The 17,713-nt window shown below is 41.3% G+C and overlaps 1 protein-coding gene across 11 annotated transcripts in view; it reads left to right on the top strand.

Moving 5' to 3' along the window:
• Positions 1-16,259, top strand: part of PLS3 (plastin 3) — an 80,378-nt gene extending 64,119 nt beyond the window's left edge. For 10 of the 11 annotated variants that reach the window (XM_021686725.1, XM_021686754.1, XM_021686763.1 and 7 more), the window contains 10 exons: positions 573-738; positions 2,996-3,138; positions 5,683-5,778; positions 9,447-9,642; positions 10,828-10,906; positions 11,692-11,806; positions 12,028-12,161; positions 13,033-13,156; positions 13,311-13,435; positions 15,012-16,259. In XM_021686725.1, coding sequence (XP_021542400.1) covers positions 573-738; positions 2,996-3,138; positions 5,683-5,778; positions 9,447-9,642; positions 10,828-10,906; positions 11,692-11,806; positions 12,028-12,161; positions 13,033-13,156; positions 13,311-13,435; positions 15,012-15,144 — 1,311 coding nt within the window. In that variant the 3' untranslated portion in view covers positions 15,145-16,259. Of the gene's footprint in view, positions 1-572; positions 739-2,995; positions 3,139-5,381; positions 5,409-5,682; positions 5,779-9,446; positions 9,643-10,827; positions 10,907-11,691; positions 11,807-12,027; positions 12,162-13,032; positions 13,157-13,310; positions 13,436-15,011 lie in introns of all 11 variants that reach the window. The other variant, XM_044911958.1, reaches the window with a different exon arrangement.
• The last annotated feature ends 1,454 nt before the right edge of the window (positions 16,260-17,713 follow it).

Below are 17,713 nucleotides of genomic sequence, written 5' to 3'. Positions count from 1 at the left end.
CCACATCAGGCTCCCTGCTCAGTGGGGAGTCTGCTTCTCCCTTTCCCTCTGCTGGTCTCTCTCTCTCTGTCAAATAAATAAATAATCTTTAAAAAAAATAGAAATACAATGACTCTTGGGGCACCCGGCTGGCTCAGTTGGTAGAAGATGCGACTCTTGATCTCGGGGTTGTAAGTTTGAGTCCCATGTCGGGTGTAGAGATTGCTTAAAAATGAAATCTTTAAAAAGAAAAAAAGAAATACAACCCTTAACCCGCATGGATATCCTGACTCTAGTCACTCAGCCTTTTCCTTTTGTGACAACGTCCGTGTACTTCAAAAGAGACCAAATAAAAATACCAAGTTAACTTCCCACGGAATTCTGGAAAAGACAGTAACAATAATAAGGCTGAGATTTGTTTTAGCTATGCCTTTAACACCAAAGTCTGGAGTTTGTTGCCTGGAAATTGTTTTCTGTGGATCATGTGTGACTGAAATTAATTTCCTCGTTGAGCATGATTTTCAGTAAAGGGAGTAGACTCCTTAAAAACTGGAAAGGTCAAGAAGCAAATGTGTACATTGGCTGTCTTGCAGGAAAACTTAAACTTGGCACTGAACTCTGCTTCCGCCATTGGGTGTCACGTTGTGAACATCGGTGCTGAGGATTTGCGGGCTGGGAAACCGCATCTGGTTCTGGGACTGCTTTGGCAGATCATTAAGATTGGTTTGTTCGCCGACATTGAATTAAGCAGGAATGAAGGTAATGGAACACAGTCATTATTCTGAAAGTTGTTTATTGGGTATTTTTTCCTGGTCACGCAGACTGTCGTGCTTTCACTTAATTGTGGTGATTAGATGATAACTAGAATTAACAGAAGGTAATGCTATAGTGTTGTTCTGGAAAACAGTCTAATTACAACTTTTCTTCTTTAGTAGTAATTCACATTTGCCTGGTGCTTTAGAATTCATTTTGTAATAAAGACACAAAAGCGCAGAGTTTAAGGAACATTCCCAAGGTCCCCAGCCTGGGTATCTTTTCTTTTCTAATCTGCCTGCACAGCTACCACCCCATCTTCACCCACAGATTGAGACCTCTTCAAACTAGTCTACCCCACCCTTGATGGTCCCATGTTTCCTGAACTTCTTACAGCATGGGGTTTCACATCACACCATGGATTTGTAGGGTGTGTAAGCACGTCCAATATAATTGTCATGTGTCCTGGGCAATACTACATGATCCTCTTCCTGCAAAGCTTAAAACATTAAACACCACTCCAGATAGTCTTATTTTATTCCAGAAATCGCTCTCTCAGTCCTAGTTACTTCTGGGGAATATGTATTTGGGGTTCTCAGTCTTTTCAAGGCCCCAGAATGTCTGTCGATGGTCTTATTTTGCACATCAATCCATGATAAGACTTTTTTGCACTTTTGAGACTGTTACACTTGCTCTTTCAATCCACTCAGAGGTACATATATTTGAACAAAGACAATTACTCTCGTTGCTGGCCTTCTGCACAGTGGCATTTGTCTTGTTAAAGAAGTTGAAGTCCGTTCAGAAAGGCAGAGGGGACAGCAAAATAAAATCACATTGGCTTATGTAGTAAATCAAATGACTTTTCTTTGAAAAGGTCTCAGGTGCATAGATATCAGGCTGTTTAGTCCTCCCTAGCCTTTGACGTGGTGGAGATGGGGAGCCAAAGGAGGGTCTTGGACAAGTGACCTGCTGCTTCTGCCCTGGCTTAAATCCCTCAGCGTCAATATGATGCGGCATGAAGCAGAGTCTGTGAAAGATGAAATTTGCCTGATAAAGGTGTTGCTTAGACCTCTTCAGAAATCAGGCAGTTTCATGGGGCGCCTGGGTGACTCAGTCGGTTAAGCGTCTGCCTTCGGCTCAGGTCATGATCTCAGGGTCCTGGGATCGAGCCCCGCATCAGGCTCCCTGCTGAGCGGGAAGCCTGCTTCTCCCTCTCCCTCTTTCTCTGTGCTCTCTCTCGCTCACTCTCTCTCTCTCTCAAATAAATAAAATCTTTAAACAAAAAGAAATCAGGCAGTTTCAGTCTTCTTGTTCAAGCTAAACCTCCTTTTATTTCATGGGAGGTAATTTTTGCGTTAGGACTCCACAACTTACTCCTAAAACAATGCCAAAATTTAGACTGTTCTCTCTGCAGACACCCCCTGCTTCTACCTACTCCCTATAGGGAATATTTACCAGAAACCCTTGGCTCCTTCTATACATTCAATTTAACAACAAAAAGTAACAGCAGCTTTTACATGTTAGGTGCTATAGAAAACGTAAAGTTAAATTATATCCCTTTAAAAATAGATTTAACCCAGGGCACCTGGCCGGCTCTGAGAGTTGGTGGAATGTTGCAACACTTGATCTCGGGGTTGTGGGTTTGAACCCCACGCTGGGTGCAGAGATTACTTTAAAAAATATTTTTAAAAATAGATTTAACCCTTTGAGAGTCAAATAATTACACTTAAATATAAATACCATAGTGTTTCGGGGTGCCTGGGTGGCTCAGTCTGTTGAGTTTCCAACTCTTGATTTTGGCTTAGGTCATGATCTCAGGGTTGTGGGATTGAGCCCCGAGGCGAGCTTTGGGGAGAGTCCGCTCGTCCCTCTCCCTCTCTTACTCCCCCCGCTCACACTCAGTCTCTCAAATAAATAAAATCTTTAAAAAAAAAAAAAAAACAAGGACAATTTAGGTAAACATACGACATAACGTAAAATGTTTTAAAAGCTGTAACTTATTTTCCATTTGGAACATGAAGACTAATAAATTATGTATTTGCTATGTATTCTCATAACAGTGTCTTTATCTAGATCATCATATAATTATCTACTAATATATTATCTTTTATTAGACTATCAGTACCTAAAAATGAGGAACTAGGTCAGACCAGTCATTGCACCTCTGTTACCGAACAGAGTGTCCAAAGACCGAATGAACTTGTAATGACCACTGTCATATAATATATTGGTTGTGGGGTTTGTGTGTTTGTTTTCCTTATAGCCTTGGCCGCCTTACTTCGAGATGGTGAGACTTTGGAGGAGCTTATGAAATTGTCTCCGGAAGAGCTTCTGCTCAGATGGGCAAACTTTCACTTGGAAAACTCGGGCTGGCAAAAAATCAACAACTTTAGTGCTGACATCAAGGTAACCGTGCAAAGAACCATCACGCCTTTGGAGGATACGATGTCTTGGATGACTTCCTCCCAGTTAGACAGAGGGAAAAGTCCTGCCAGGATATCGCCAGGCCTTGTTGGCCCTCGGCCCTGGTGGTAGATTTCGGGAGAGCTGAAACCTAGTGAACAGTACTAGCACCGAGTTTAACTTGCCTTCTCTGGGGAAGGGTCAAAGTATTATATAGTCCTGAGGCTTTCTATTCTGCCACCTGTTAAACATGGAGTATCAGAGGGTGGGCCATGACCATTCTCTTCCTAATTGCCTTTCCCAGACCACAGGGTACCTGTTAGTAAATCCTGGAAGAGAGAGAAAGGGCCCCAGGATTCTCCTTCCCCTTTCTTATTTGGCTTCTTTCTATCATGTGCTCCCACCTGTAGACATTGAGTTTATGAGGGTAGTGATGAACTCTTACATATGGCTGTCTCGTACCTCAGCCCCTGCCCTAGGGCCCTCTGACCAAAGCCCGCCTCCAACCACAAGACCTGCCACATAAAAGACCTACAAATATTTCTTGTGTTACATTTTGGCATTTGCTTCTCAAAGGCAGTAAGGAAAAAACTAGCAGAGGAAGGAGACATTGGTAGCTTCCCAGAGAGAGGGGGCCAAAATCACCACAGCAAAAAAAATTCTCATTCATTGACTCGACTCTCCCCCAAATCCAAGTGTTTGGGACACAGGGAACACATTCAAGGATCTTCACCAGATGTCACTGACCCACAGGGCTATGAAAACGATAGGCTGTGATCCTATTGATGTGCTCAGTGGGGAGAGGAAGTCGTGCGATAGTTGCATTACTGATTTCACCAGGGAAAATTAAGGATAGCTCCCAAATTATAAGACCAGCCGGCCTCCCACCCCTTCTTTTAACTTACACAAGATGTTTGGCCAGGTATATTTTTGCTTTATGCATGAGATGTGTTCCCGAAAACCACTCTTAAATGGATTTTCTGTTCTGGGACCTCTTTGAAATGTACAGGAGGAAATAGTGTTTAAAAATGGAGCCTGCCTTGAATCTTTTTAAAAAGCAAAGGATTGTTCAGTAATGTGAAAAAAGGCTTCAAGTGTAATTTTCACCTGTAAAGCCCTTTCCAGGGTCGAAAGACACTGCTGGGCCTGCTCTTTCCCCATTCTTCTCAAGGGCATAGGATTCGATTATGAGCTGTTCAGGCACCATTAAGAAGAAATTGTAAGCAAAAGCGCTTTCACGACGACGGTAATGCCCTCTTATGGGGAGGCAAATCCTGCGCCTGCTAATGGTGGGATCTGGGTTTGCAGTTCATGAATGGCTCTGAAGTCGATTTCACTCCCCTGATTTTCCCCACTGTTAGAATCATTTCTGGCATTCTGTATCCAACTCGCTTAGGTGGCTCATTTAAGATGCAGCTCCCAGAGATTTGTATTTGGTAGGTCTGGGGTTGGACCCAGTAATCTGTATATTGAACGGCTTCCCCCAGGGGGTTAAGATGCACATAATCTACAGAGTTTACTAGGAGAAACGTTCCTTTATAAGCCTGTCTGGACCGTCAGGGTTCAGTAATAGAAACTGATCACCGCTGGGAAGATCATCTTCCAATAGAGCAGGATTAAGGAGTCTTGACTCCAGGTTCAGTCCCCTAAAGGCAGAAGTTTACTTGACATGTGTGTTGAAGACGGTTATTAAGGGTTTGCCCCAGTACAGTGGTTCTCAAGTTGTATTCTGTAGAGGGTCCACACAGCCTGATTTCACCTAGCCTACCCCCATATGAGCAGCGCCACTTTTAGTTACTGGGATTCTAAGTAAAACATTCAAACAATGAATGAGTTCAGGAGCTTAAAACAAAAAAGAAAATCTTCAGGGAGCACCTGGGTGGTTCAGTCAGTGAAGCGTCTGATTCTTGATCTCAGCTCAGGTCTTGATCTCAGGGGTCATGAGTTCAAGCCCCGCATTGGGCTCCATGCTGGGTGGGGAGCCTACTTAAAAAAAAATATCTTGTTTGGTTAACTATATTCAGGTCATACAGGGTTAAACGTTATTTCACCAACTCAAGAGTTACTCATTTAAAAAATGTCATTTAAATTTACAATTAAATACATCTTTAACATAGCTAATCTCTTCTCCATAGGTTATGGTATATATTGTGTTTTGTAATGATGTAACCTGTCTGTTTTCTCTTTCCCTATGCTTCCTGGATTTCTGCTCCTGCTTTCTTTTCTTGCTTGTTTTATCTACCAAGCTTATTGACTTCAGTAATTCAGTGAAGGTACAGAACTAGTTAATGTGTTTACTAGCATTATTGTATTGGTAATGTTAATCGGTTGTAAAGTCATGATAAAATCCAGTTATCCATATTCGAGACAGACATTAGGCCAGATAGATGGGCTTTTCTGGGGGAAAGATCTGTTAGATTAGAAGACAGAGATTTGTGCCATATATTCTCACAAAATCCAGTGCAAATATCCTACCAAACATGGGACAATGGGATACATTCATTCTTTGTAGATGTGATCTCACGGAGATTTTCAATTCATTTGTAGGATTCCAAAGCCTATTTCCATCTTCTCAATCAAATTGCACCAAAAGGACAGAAGGAAGGTGAACCACGGATAGATATTAACATGTCAGGTTTCAATGTAAGTATAGGTGTTCATTTGAATTCTACAGTCTTACAAAATGATTGTCAATTTCTTCTAAATAACAAGAATTTTTATAATTGCTTGTAATGGTGTTAAAAATTTTGAGCATTATTTTATAATTTATTGCTGTGGGTATAATTCAAAGGCAGAAAGAGTAGCTTTGGTGGAGTTTGATAGTTTATTAATGGGATCCATAATGATGGCACTATTGGTTTATATTGATTGCATAAAATATGCAAAGCAAGGGTGGGGAAATAAGGGCTAGAAACTAACCTTTTCCAAGTGTTTGGATTATAGTCACAGTGAGAGATGTAATGACAAGCTATTCGTATATGCATCTGTAATATTCCTGTGTTGAGAGTAACATGAATATGTTTACAAACTGCGGATCCCTGAAATCCAGCTTGGGGACTCACTCATGGACCATATTCCCTGGTTACATCACTCAGTTGTTCAGTGACCTTCCCCAAATTGGATCTCACTTTGCTCATCCATAAATTGGGCTAGACGATTTCGTCTCAAGTTTCTAGGATCCCCTGGTGCGTTCTTTGTACCCATTAGATACAGAATGCCTTGTACTAATTTAGAGAATCCGTATTTCTAGCCTACTAGGCAGTAGGATCGAGTAGATAACACGGGCTAAACCACTTACACTGCCCTTATCAGAACTGAATTTGTAACTGACTTGTGCGCTTACATTGCTGTCTGTATGTTGGACGTGAGACTCTGGTTCGGGTGACTTGGTATGGATAGGGAGCTGTCCTGTGCGCTGGGGAGCTGTCTGGGCAGGCTCGCTGGGTGACTGGCAGCCAGTACACTAACTGATTCTGATTTCCAGACAGCTCTTCTCCATTCAGTCTTCCCTGGCTGATCTTCAAACACTCCTCTGACTCTTCCCTCCCCAGAATCCTTCAAGGATTCCCCATTGACTCTAGACTTTAGTCTCAAGTGTTCTGCTTAGCATTTAAGGCCCTCCACAGTCTTGCTCCAGGTCTGCTAGCGAGTGCTCTTTCCCATTAGTCTCTACCCGCATCCCCTCACCCCTGCCCCCAATACTCATTTTACCTCTGAGCCTTTGCTCACACTTTTACCTTGTTGGTCAGTGTCCTTCTTCATCTTTTTCAGCCTTATTACCTTCTTTAGGGCCTAACTGACTGATAATTGATTTTTTTTTAATATCCATTATCACATCCGGTTTTCTCATGACCCTTTGTAATGCCTTCTGGCCCCCATCCCAGGCAACCACTCATTTGTTTTCTTTCACGTTATATTAGTTTGAATTTTTATGTTTTATATAATGGACCCCTACAGTATGTATCCTTTTTTTTTGGTCTAGCTTCTTTCACTCAGCATAATATTTTGATATTCATTCATGTTGTCACATGTATCATAAATGCATTCCTTGTTTATTCCTGAATTATATGCCGGTGAATGGAGATACCACAGATTTGTTTACACATGCACTTGCTGATAAGCATTTGGATTGTTTCCAGTTTGGGGCTATTACAAATATAGCTGCTATTGAGCATTCATACAGAACTCTTTGTATAAAGATATGCATTCATTTCTCTTTGGTAAATACCTAGGAATGAAATGGCTGAGTAATTGGGTATGTCTATGTTTGACTTTTTTAGGAAGCGGCCAATTCGTTTTCCAAACTGGTTGTACCATTTTACATTGCTACCGGCAATATATATATAAAAGTTCAGTTCATCCACATCCTCACTAACACTTTAGTGTGGTTAGTCCTTTTAACTTGAATCATTCTAACAGGTGCCGAATGATCTGTCATTGTGGTTTTAATTTGTATTTCCCTAATGACCTATGATGTTGAACATTTTTAATGTGGTTATTTGCCATCTATGTATCGTCATGTTCAAACATTTTGCCCATTTTTAATTGCATTGTTTGTTTTCTTATTAGCCAGTTTTGAGTGTTTTTATGTATTTTGGAGACAAGTCCTTGATTGGATATGTGATTTGCAAATATTTTCTCTCAATGTTTTTCAAAGAACAGACGTTCTTAATTTTGGCAGAGTCAGATTTAGTCATTTTTTCTTTTATGGATCATGCTTTTGATGTTGTATATAAGAAATTTTAGCCTAACGCAAGGTCACAAATATTTCTTCCTGTGTGTTCTCCTAGAGGTTTTATAGTTTGAGGTTTTACATTTAGAAATATGTTTGGGGTTAACTTTGAATATGGTGGGAAGTGGGGCTGGAGTTATTTTTGCATATATGTTTTTTTATTTGATTATTTTTTATTTTACTATTGTCTATTTGACTATTTAAATTTTTTTTTGTTTCTGTCTACTCTAAAGCTTCCTCCTATTCCAATATTATCAGTGCTTCATTAGAAATGCCAAGATGATCAATAAAGAAAGGATTTTAAAATAAGTTGGTAAATAGCATACAGCAAACAATATTAAAGTAATAACTGACAGGTTACAAGAAATAAAATAGGCTCCATGAGAGGAACTCACTATGCTCAGAGAGAACCCTGAAGAAAGGTTGAATCCCACTCAATTGCCCATCTGCTGGTGGTTACTGATTGTTTTGCAGAAGGTAACAAACTAAATACACATTGTTCTGGAGTCCTGTACAATCAAGGCACCTCACTGGAGCTTAAAAAAACTAATTAAAGATAGCATCACCCATTGAAGACAAAGTTAAGACTGTCAAATTACACATTCTGGGCAGCTTTAGTTTAAAAGTAACATTCCTCAGGTTTCATTTATTTTATCTCTTCTTTTCCCACCAGACTGTAAAACCCTTTCTCCCATGACACCGTTCCGCAGAAGTGCTCACGTTTGCCCCGGGGCAAAACTGTATTGTGTCGATGTAGAAAGTGCCCAGAGTGCCACTCTGTTCCTTTTCAAGTGTAGGTCACTAGAAACAGAAGATCCAAAAGCACCCGTTCCTCCCGCGGCTCCAGGTTTTTCAGTTGTAGCCTTGGGAGGTGGGAATAGTGAGTGCCTGAGAAACTGTATTTTTGACATCAGGCTGAAATGATTGGATAACTTAAATTCTTCACCAAACCCTGTGTTAATCCAAAGCTGGGCATTCATCTTGGGGGGGGGGGGGGAGGCGGGTAACAAGTTAGGAGTCATGGGAATTAGTTGGAAGTAAGTATTCTTTACAGAAATGAGCAACTCTGCTTCTGCCTGGGTGGAAATGTTAAGTCAAATAAACCGTAACCAAAAAAGAAAAAAAAAAAAAATCCTTGCGGAGGAAAACTACAATTTGAAATACACAATTTAAACCTGAAATTAAATTACTGGAAACTGCTAGTCTTGATGATTATTTTTTAAATATTTTCTCATAATTTCTCTATCTTTTTCAGTCTTATGCCTTCTTTAGGGCCCACTTGAAAAATCGCAACAGTTTTAGCTTTTTTCTGGAGTTTTCGCAGGGGAGATGTAATCCTATTTGAAGTAAATGCACTGTCCTCAGCTAAATGATCTGGTGCCACCTAGCGTGTTTTTTAGGTACTGCATGCAAATACGGCCAACTTTTTCTGCTGTTGTATTCAAAACAATTTTATAATAAGTACCATATGTTGGCCAAGAGAAAGTAGAATTGTATATCCAGCCTATCATTGTAGGGGAACATGTCTATATTTTTAGTATAGCCTTTTAAAAGATGCCTCCTTACTTTACTTCAACAGGAAACAGATGATTTGAAGAGAGCTGAGAGTATGCTTCAACAAGCAGACAAGTTGGGGTGCAGACAGTTTGTCACCCCTGCTGATGTTGTCAGTGGAAACCCCAAACTGAACTTAGCCTTTGTGGCTAACCTGTTTAATAAATACCCGGCACTAACCAAGCCCGAGAACCAGGATATTGACTGGACTCTGTTGGAAGGTAATTGAAGGTTTCTCACATTCTAATGTGCGGGACCACAGACCAGAAATACACAGGCCACGATGATTCCAGGATCTTGACTTAATAAGTTTCCTTCTCCACTTTCCCTTAGCACATCTCTGCTGGAAGTAGACCCGAGGGCTGAGTAAAAAGTGGCAGCTGATAGAAAAGGGTGATACCGGGAAACTTGTAGTCAAGAATCACCTAGCTTAAGGCCACTTAGTAAACCATTGTTTTATTTTAATATTTTAGAAATAGATCATCTTTAAACCCCTCACCAGAAAAAGGTATATATGCATTCAATTTCACCTATCAGTTCACAGTATTATGTCATTCTTCCACAGTCAGACTAACCAGACAGCACTAGCCCCAGTTCCTTTTCTACTCATCTACTCAAAAAATCATAATAGGGAGTGCCTGGCCGGCTCGGTCGGTAGAGCGTGCGACTCTTGATCTCAGGGTCATGAGTTAGAGCCCCACACTGGGTGTGGCGATTACTTAAAAATAAAATCTTTAAAATGATAATAATAATGGATGGCAATTATTTAAGTTTGGGGAAGGCAGAGTTTACCTTTTCCAGATTATATATGTATGAAGTATAAGATTCAAATATGAACAAATGTAGTAGTCATTCCTTGACCATCCACTGGCAGGACTATAAAATCTTTACATTTTATGCTTTTCAAGTTTTACGGAACTTGTTGCTGTGATATAGGCATGTGAAAGGAGTGCTCGTGTGTAGCTTAAAATTTATAAATGTGTAGACGGAAAGTGTAAATTCATGAGTATAGAGGGTTCATATGACCACCCCCCAAAATATTTTTGATTCCCCCCCAATTTTTTTAAATGTAAAACTGATCACATCAGTTACTTTTGAGGTATGGGGACTTGGGGAGATATTGGGGAAGCCTTAGAAGGGGGAGGAGATTATAAAAAATTCATAAACCTCTAAATTGTTTGATTATAAAGTTGTATTCTTCAATTATAAAATAAATTCAACAGATTTTTTTAAAGAAGGCTGTACCTAGAGAGAATGCATTTAGAGAGAATGTCTAGAGATTCATATTGGAGAAAACCTCTAGGTTTGTACAGAGGAAATGAAGTAATCTTAACTATGAATTGATATGATATGCACATATACAAGGTGTTTAATTAATATATACATTTTGTGAATATTCTTACTAGGAGAAACTCGTGAAGAAAGAACCTTCCGTAACTGGATGAATTCTCTTGGTGTTAATCCCCATGTAAACCATCTCTATGCGTAAGCCTTTGTACTGTTATTATCTGTTAGGAACATCGTGAATGGATGCCACAGAAGGAATTACAGCTCTAAACATTTTCTAGATGTTCGTTTACACTGGCTATTTAGATCGGAAGATGTTGAATGGTGACATCCATTATCATTTTCCGAATACACAGAAGCCCAGATTCTTTCTTTACATGATCATTAAGTGAAAGAGTGTATGAATGTCTTTCTAACACCCTACGGAATAGCCTTTATATTTTGAAAAGAGACCGGGGAATGCCTTAAGTACACCATCCATGATGTCTTGAGGCCTTTGTACTCACTGTTCTCTCAGCCTGGAATGTTCTTTTCTGCCTCAAATGCCTTATTCCCTTACTATATTCAAGCCACTAATTCAGGCCCTGACCACCACCTAACACTCCGTAACCCTAACCCTGGTTCTTTTCATCTTCATAGCAGTTATATATACCCCCAAATCAAATTACCTATTGATCCATATACTTGTTTATTATCTCTCTCTCTCTCTCTCTCCCCCCTGAGTCTAGTGTAAGGCCAAGGATTTTCATTCTATGTGCCCAGCTTCTAGAATAGTACCTTGCAAATCAGAAGCTTGCGATAAGTATTTTAAGTGAACGGGATGGTGTTAGCTCTATTTTTTAGGACAGATTGATAGAAAATATGAGCCTTGGGTATTATCTGTGGTTTTATATGTTTTAGTTGCCAGTGTACTGTTATTGTTTTTAAGGAAACAAAGGCCCAGCTGTCTAAAAACACTGATTAAATTATTTTTAAATCTTTAGTGACCTGCAGGATGCCCTGGTAATCTTACAGTTGTATGAACGAATTAAAGTTCCTGTTGACTGGAGTAAGGTTAATAAACCTCCATACCCGAAACTTGGAGCCAACATGAAAAAGGTAGATCATTAAGTTGCTGTATACATTTGTCACAGGCTATTTTAATTCTGTTTGTTTCTTTTGTTTGGAAAACTCTTGCATCTGAGCTTCTTGAGAACAGGAACCGTGTCTTAACTTATTTTGATGTGCTAAGTGCCCAGCATCGTGCATGCGTACTCACATGTGTATCCAGATAAAGCAGATGAAAAATCCTCAACCATTGGCTTTTTGTGGGTTTACAGCTAGAAAACTGCAACTATGCTGTTGAACTGGGGAAGCATCCTGCCAAATTCTCCCTGGTTGGTATCGGAGGGCAAGACCTGAACGATGGAAACCAAACTCTGACTTTAGCTTTAGTCTGGCAGCTGATGAGAAGGTATGGTACTCAGTTTTCACTGTTTAAGCTCCACTGTTCTAGCAGTCTGTGATCCAGCCCTTGTTATTTTCAGGTAGACGTGTCAATGACTACGCCCTGGAAACTTGTATTTAGACTCTAAAGTGAGCTTAGGTAACAGATAGATGCAAAAATTCTGAACAGCCCATGTATCCGTTTGAAAAAGACTTCTTGGGGCGCCTGGGTGGCTCAGTCGGTTAAGCGACTGCCTTCGGCTCAGGTCACGATCCCAGGGTCCTGGGATCGAGCCCCACATCGGGCTCTCTGCTCAGTGGGAAGCCTGCTTCTCCCTCCCCCACTCCCCCTGCTTGTGTTCCCTCTCTCGCTGTGTCTCTCTCTGTCAAATAAATAAATAAAAATCTTTAAAAAAATAAAAAAATTAATTTGTACAAACCTGAAACTCTTGTATCTCAGGTGTTTTCACTTTGAAGCTACCTTTATACCATTCCGGTGGGTTATCAGTCCCATCAAGAGAATGGGAATGGGGTGCCTGAATGGCTCAGTCATTAAGCGACTGCCTTCGGCTCAGGTCACGATCCCAGGGTCCTGGGATCGAGCCCCACATCGGGCTCTCTGCTCAGTGGGAAGCCTGCTTCTCCCTCTCCCACTCCCCCTGCTTGTGTTCCTGCTCTCGCTCTCTCTCTCTCTGTCAAATAAATAAATAAAATCTTCGAAAAGAAAAGAAAAAGACCTCTTAACTAGAATGCTGACACGCATCCATTATAACCGAGTACCAGCCAAAACAGCTTCTTTTAGGTCATTGTCACTGTCGGACTGGTACAAAAGGTGCATTTTTTTTTTTTTTTTTCCTCATGAAGTACATTGGGACCTTTTCTTCCACTTCTCCTTCTAGATATACCCTCAATGTTCTGGAAGACCTCGGAGATGGGCAGAAAGCTAATGATGACATCATTGTCAGCTGGGTGAACAGAACATTGAGTGAAGCTGGAAAATCAACTTCCATTCAGAGTTTTAAGGTAAGACTTGCGCGCATTTGATGATTAAACGCCATGTGTGCCAGAAAGGATCAGTAATTTAGAAGGCCAGGCTTTGGTTGGTTTGTCAGTGATTTAATCACATGTTAATTCGTACAAACCTGAAACTCTTGGATTTATTGTCCTTGGACACTAGGACAAGGCGATCAGCTCCAGTTTGGCAGTTGTGGATTTAATTGACGCCATCCAGCCGGGCTGCATAAACTATGACCTTGTTAAGAGTGGCAATCTGACAGAAGACGACAAGCACAATAATGCCAAGTAAGAGACACTGACGATAATGATGATTAATACCCACTCTGCGTTCTCGCTCAGGTTCGGCCACTTTACGGGTGGTGTCACCTAAGGGGCGCCTAGGGGGCTCAGTCGGTTAAGCATCTGCCTTCGGCTCGGGTCATGAGCTTGATCCCAGGGTCCTGGGATCGAGCCCCGCGTCAGGCTCCCTGCTCAGTGGGGAGTCTGCTTCTCCCTCTGGCTCGTGCTCTCTCTCGTTCACTCTCCACTTGGAGCCTCAGACTCCTCATCAGTACATATGGGAGCAATACTACTTACCTTAGACATTTTGAAATGAATAGGCACTCAGTCAGTTGTTGCTTCAGGGAATTACCGAAATAATGTAGTTTATGTTCATCTTACTACAAGGAGAAAATGGGCTAAGAATATTCATGCCGTAGATAAGAATATTCTTCTGCCTCACTCTTTTTTGAAACGCGTTATTTACGGATGTCTTTTTTCACTATGCACAGATCGCCTTTACTACATACGTTGAGTTTATTATCTTGGTCCCTGAATGAGCAGGATGCTTAAGCCTCCACTGAAACTATGCCTTGAAAGTTTTTTGTGGGGTGGCGGGTGGCTCAGTTGGTGAAGCGTCTGCCTTTGGCTGAGGTCATGAACCCGGCGTCTTGGGATGGAGTCCCGCGTCGGGCTCCCTGCTCAGCGGGGAGTCTGCTTCTCCCTCTGCTCCTCTCCCTGCTTGTGCTCTCTCTCTAAAATAAATAAATAAAATCTTTTTAAAAAAAGAAAGTTTTTTGCATTTCAGCAATATTGAGAAGGGCTTTTCCACCTGTCACTTCCCTTCTTCCCCAAAGACCTAGACTGTGACCTGGTTTCGCAGGCAACCCATGAAAGCTTGACTAGCATACACTGGAAATCAGCCCACTGAAAACCTTCCTTTTTCAGAAACGATCGTCTTTAAAGATTTGTGTTACAAAACCCCTAGAAATGTCTCCTGTATTAAGTGAAGGGCGCTCCAGCAGATTTCCCTAGCTGGACACATCAGTTCTTTCTTCCCTTACTTTGTGTACCCTTTCCATTCCTTGCTCTGACCACTCTGTCCCCACATCTTGTAGACTCTACCCACCCCACCCCCGCCCTGACTGTATGGAAGAATTCATTGCATCTCCCAAAGCAGCTTGGATTTGAATATATGACATAGACTTCCGTCCCCTATCTCTAGGATCACACGAGAGCATCTGTTAACCCGTCAACATGCTCAGTGAAAATATCAACATCGATCATACAGCCGATCTGGATAATTATATATATTTTTTTCTCATCTTCGGTATCATGTCAGTGCTCCAAAATTAATTCTCATTGCAGAAAAGGGGTGAATAAAATCAGTCCCAAGCAGTAGGGCTGAAAAATCGGATGTCACTTAAGACTGACCTCAAAAACAAAACAGAAAACAACAAAAAGTAAAATCGTGCCGCTCTGAAGTTTCAATATGAACGTTTCACATCCCAGCCAAATGACTTTACAAGAGGAAACAGATGTCTCCTATCATGTCCTTGACTAACAAGAGGTTCGTCTTGATTTTTGTTTCCTCCACCAATAGGTACGCCGTGTCAATGGCTAGAAGAATCGGAGCCAGGGTGTATGCTCTCCCCGAAGACCTTGTGGAAGTAAAGCCCAAGATGGTCATGACCGTGTTTGCGTGCTTGATGGGCAGGGGGATGAAGAGGGTGTAAAATAACCAATTCGAATAAAAACAACCTTGCTCCCAGGTGCATGATTAGCAGGTCAACTCTTTCCAGGGGAAGTGCTCATGGCTTAAGGAACTGATGGTCATTGAAAGGACTCAGAGTTTTGATGAACAAGACTCCTCATCTTGAGAGCTCACAGGGGAAAGAGTTTTAATGGCAACAACTCCTCTTTCCCGTAGTCAAAGTTGGATTTGTCAGGCACCCCTGAAATGCGCTCACGGCCAAATCATTTACTCTCTCTCCTCCTAGATGGCTGCCCCTGACATTTCCCATTGCTGTATGTCGTCTCTGTGTATCTTTGCCCCCCCCTTAGAATGTCCACCTCTTGGGACTTGCTTAGATGATCGGATATGAATATTGTTAGACCATAATTTTGTGTTTCCATCCAGGATGCTAGTTCTTACTCGAGAACTGGGCTCAGAGGGTATCTGGATAGGAGTATCCTTTGCTTATCTTTGTAGTACTGAACATTGGCAGAAGTAACTGGCTGTGCAGAATGTAATAGAAGCTTTTCGTATTCTTTTATTCTTAAAATCAGTATCTTTTTACAGTATTCTTTCTACGTGATCTTTTTTGTACATTTAAGAATATTTTGATTACATTAAATGAGACTGCTGATTTTGCTACTTTTTTTAAGGGGTCTTCAAGTAAGTAAAAACCATACATTGTAGGTAGAGGAAAGGTGTCCCTTGATTTTGCATCGACCCTCTCACACCCAAGTTGTAAACAGCTGACATATTTTGTCTTCAAACACTTGGTTCCATATATGCTTATTTGTTTTAAAAGCCTGTATCATCAAACTCTCTCTTTAGATTTAAAATGCTGTTGAATATGACACTTTTGAGGAGAGAGTGCGCTCAGGATGCAGACAGGAGACGGTAGGCCAAGCATGCTAAGCGTACCATAAATTTTCTAATTTTCCACCTAAAACAAGGAGACGTGGTCACTAAAAAATAAAAATATATATGTAGGACGTAATGTACTCTTGCTTTGTCAAGCTGTTTGCTATAGTTTCCAAGATCATAATGTTACTCTAACTCTGAAAAGTGATGTAATCTGGTAGCAATGTATTAGTTCAAATAAAGGCATTTACATAATAATCAGTCTCCTCATGTTTCCGCCCCTTCGTGGTTTGCCAGTCAAGTTTGCCAGATTTTTTTCCCCCCAATATTCTCTTTTTCTGGTGTACTGTACAAAATGACGTCTGTTCAATTTAAGCTCGTGGAGCTGAATTACAGGGTCTGAATGAAGAGGAGTCCCAATGGGGTCAGAGGGTTTTCTCCAACTTACCATGATGGGGGGGATCCGGATAACCAGTGAGGGGAGATGGTTTCTGGCAGGCTTTCTTACCCTTCTCGCCCTCAACATTTGAGGGGCCGGCTAACTCTTGCTGGAGCGGGGAGGGGCTGTCCTATGCATTGCAGGAGGTTTCACTGGCCTCCCTGGCCTCTACCCCTGAGAGGTCAGTAGCTCAGCCCCGGTGTGTAGAACAAATATGTCTCCAGACAACATGGCCAGAGGTCCCGTGCGAGGCAAAATCATCCCCAGTTGACCACCAGTGGTTCATGGTAGCATTTTAAGGCTTTGTCTGAGTGAGTAATACATAATCCGATCCTTTGACAAACTGCATGGTTATGGTGTAAATAACTGTATTTATAGCTTGAGTAAGAAAGATTTTTCTGAGTATGATACAAACCCCAAAGACCTAAAATAGAAGAATAAGAAATTTGACAGTTCTGCTTTGGCAAAAAAAAAAAAAACCAAACCCACAATTATATAAATCAATACAATAAGCAAAGTCAAAGTATAGATGGGTGGGGGGGGTGGCGGTTAGTTCCATTGCCTTAGTCCATTTGGGCCGCTATAACAAAATACAGACTAGGTAGCCTATAAACAACACATTTTTTTTTTTCACAGTTGTGCAATCTGGGAAGTCCAAGATCAAGGTGACAGATTGGCGGTGTGGTGAGGGCCTGCTTCCTGGTTCATAGAAGGCCATCTTCTAGCTATAACCTCACATGGAGGTAGGCGCAAGCGAGCTCTCTGGGGTCTCAGATGAGGGCACGAATCCCATTCACAAGGGCTCCAGTCTCATGACTTAAGGCCCCACCTCCTAATACCATCACATGAGAGATTAGACTGGGGGGAGACACAAACATTTGGTCTATAGTACCCATATGATAGGTTAATTTTCTTAATATAAAAACAGCTTTAATGAATAAATAAAAGGCAAGTCTTCTGCAAACATATACCAGAGTAACCGGTAAGGACAATCCCATCTTAAGACCTGTCTTCTGCTAAAGAAAAAATTCCATTAGGGAAGTGGGCAGGGGGGCCTAGCTGGCTCAGTCAGTGGAGCCTGCGACTCTTGATCTCAGGGGTTCTGAGTTCGAGCCGCATGTTGGGTGTCAAGATGACTGAAAAATAAAATCTTAGAAAGAAAGAAAAACGGGCAAAGGAGTTGATTACCCAATTCAAAAAATTATAATTGGCCAATGAACATAAAAAGGGAATGCTGATTCTCAGAAGTAAGGAGGGTTATGCCACTGAAACC

This window comes from Neomonachus schauinslandi, chromosome X (assembly GCF_002201575.2).
Source record: "Neomonachus schauinslandi chromosome X, ASM220157v2, whole genome shotgun sequence".
NCBI classification, from domain to species: Eukaryota; Metazoa; Chordata; class Mammalia; order Carnivora; family Phocidae; genus Neomonachus; species Neomonachus schauinslandi.
This window is presented reverse-complemented; position numbering and strand designations above follow the sequence as displayed.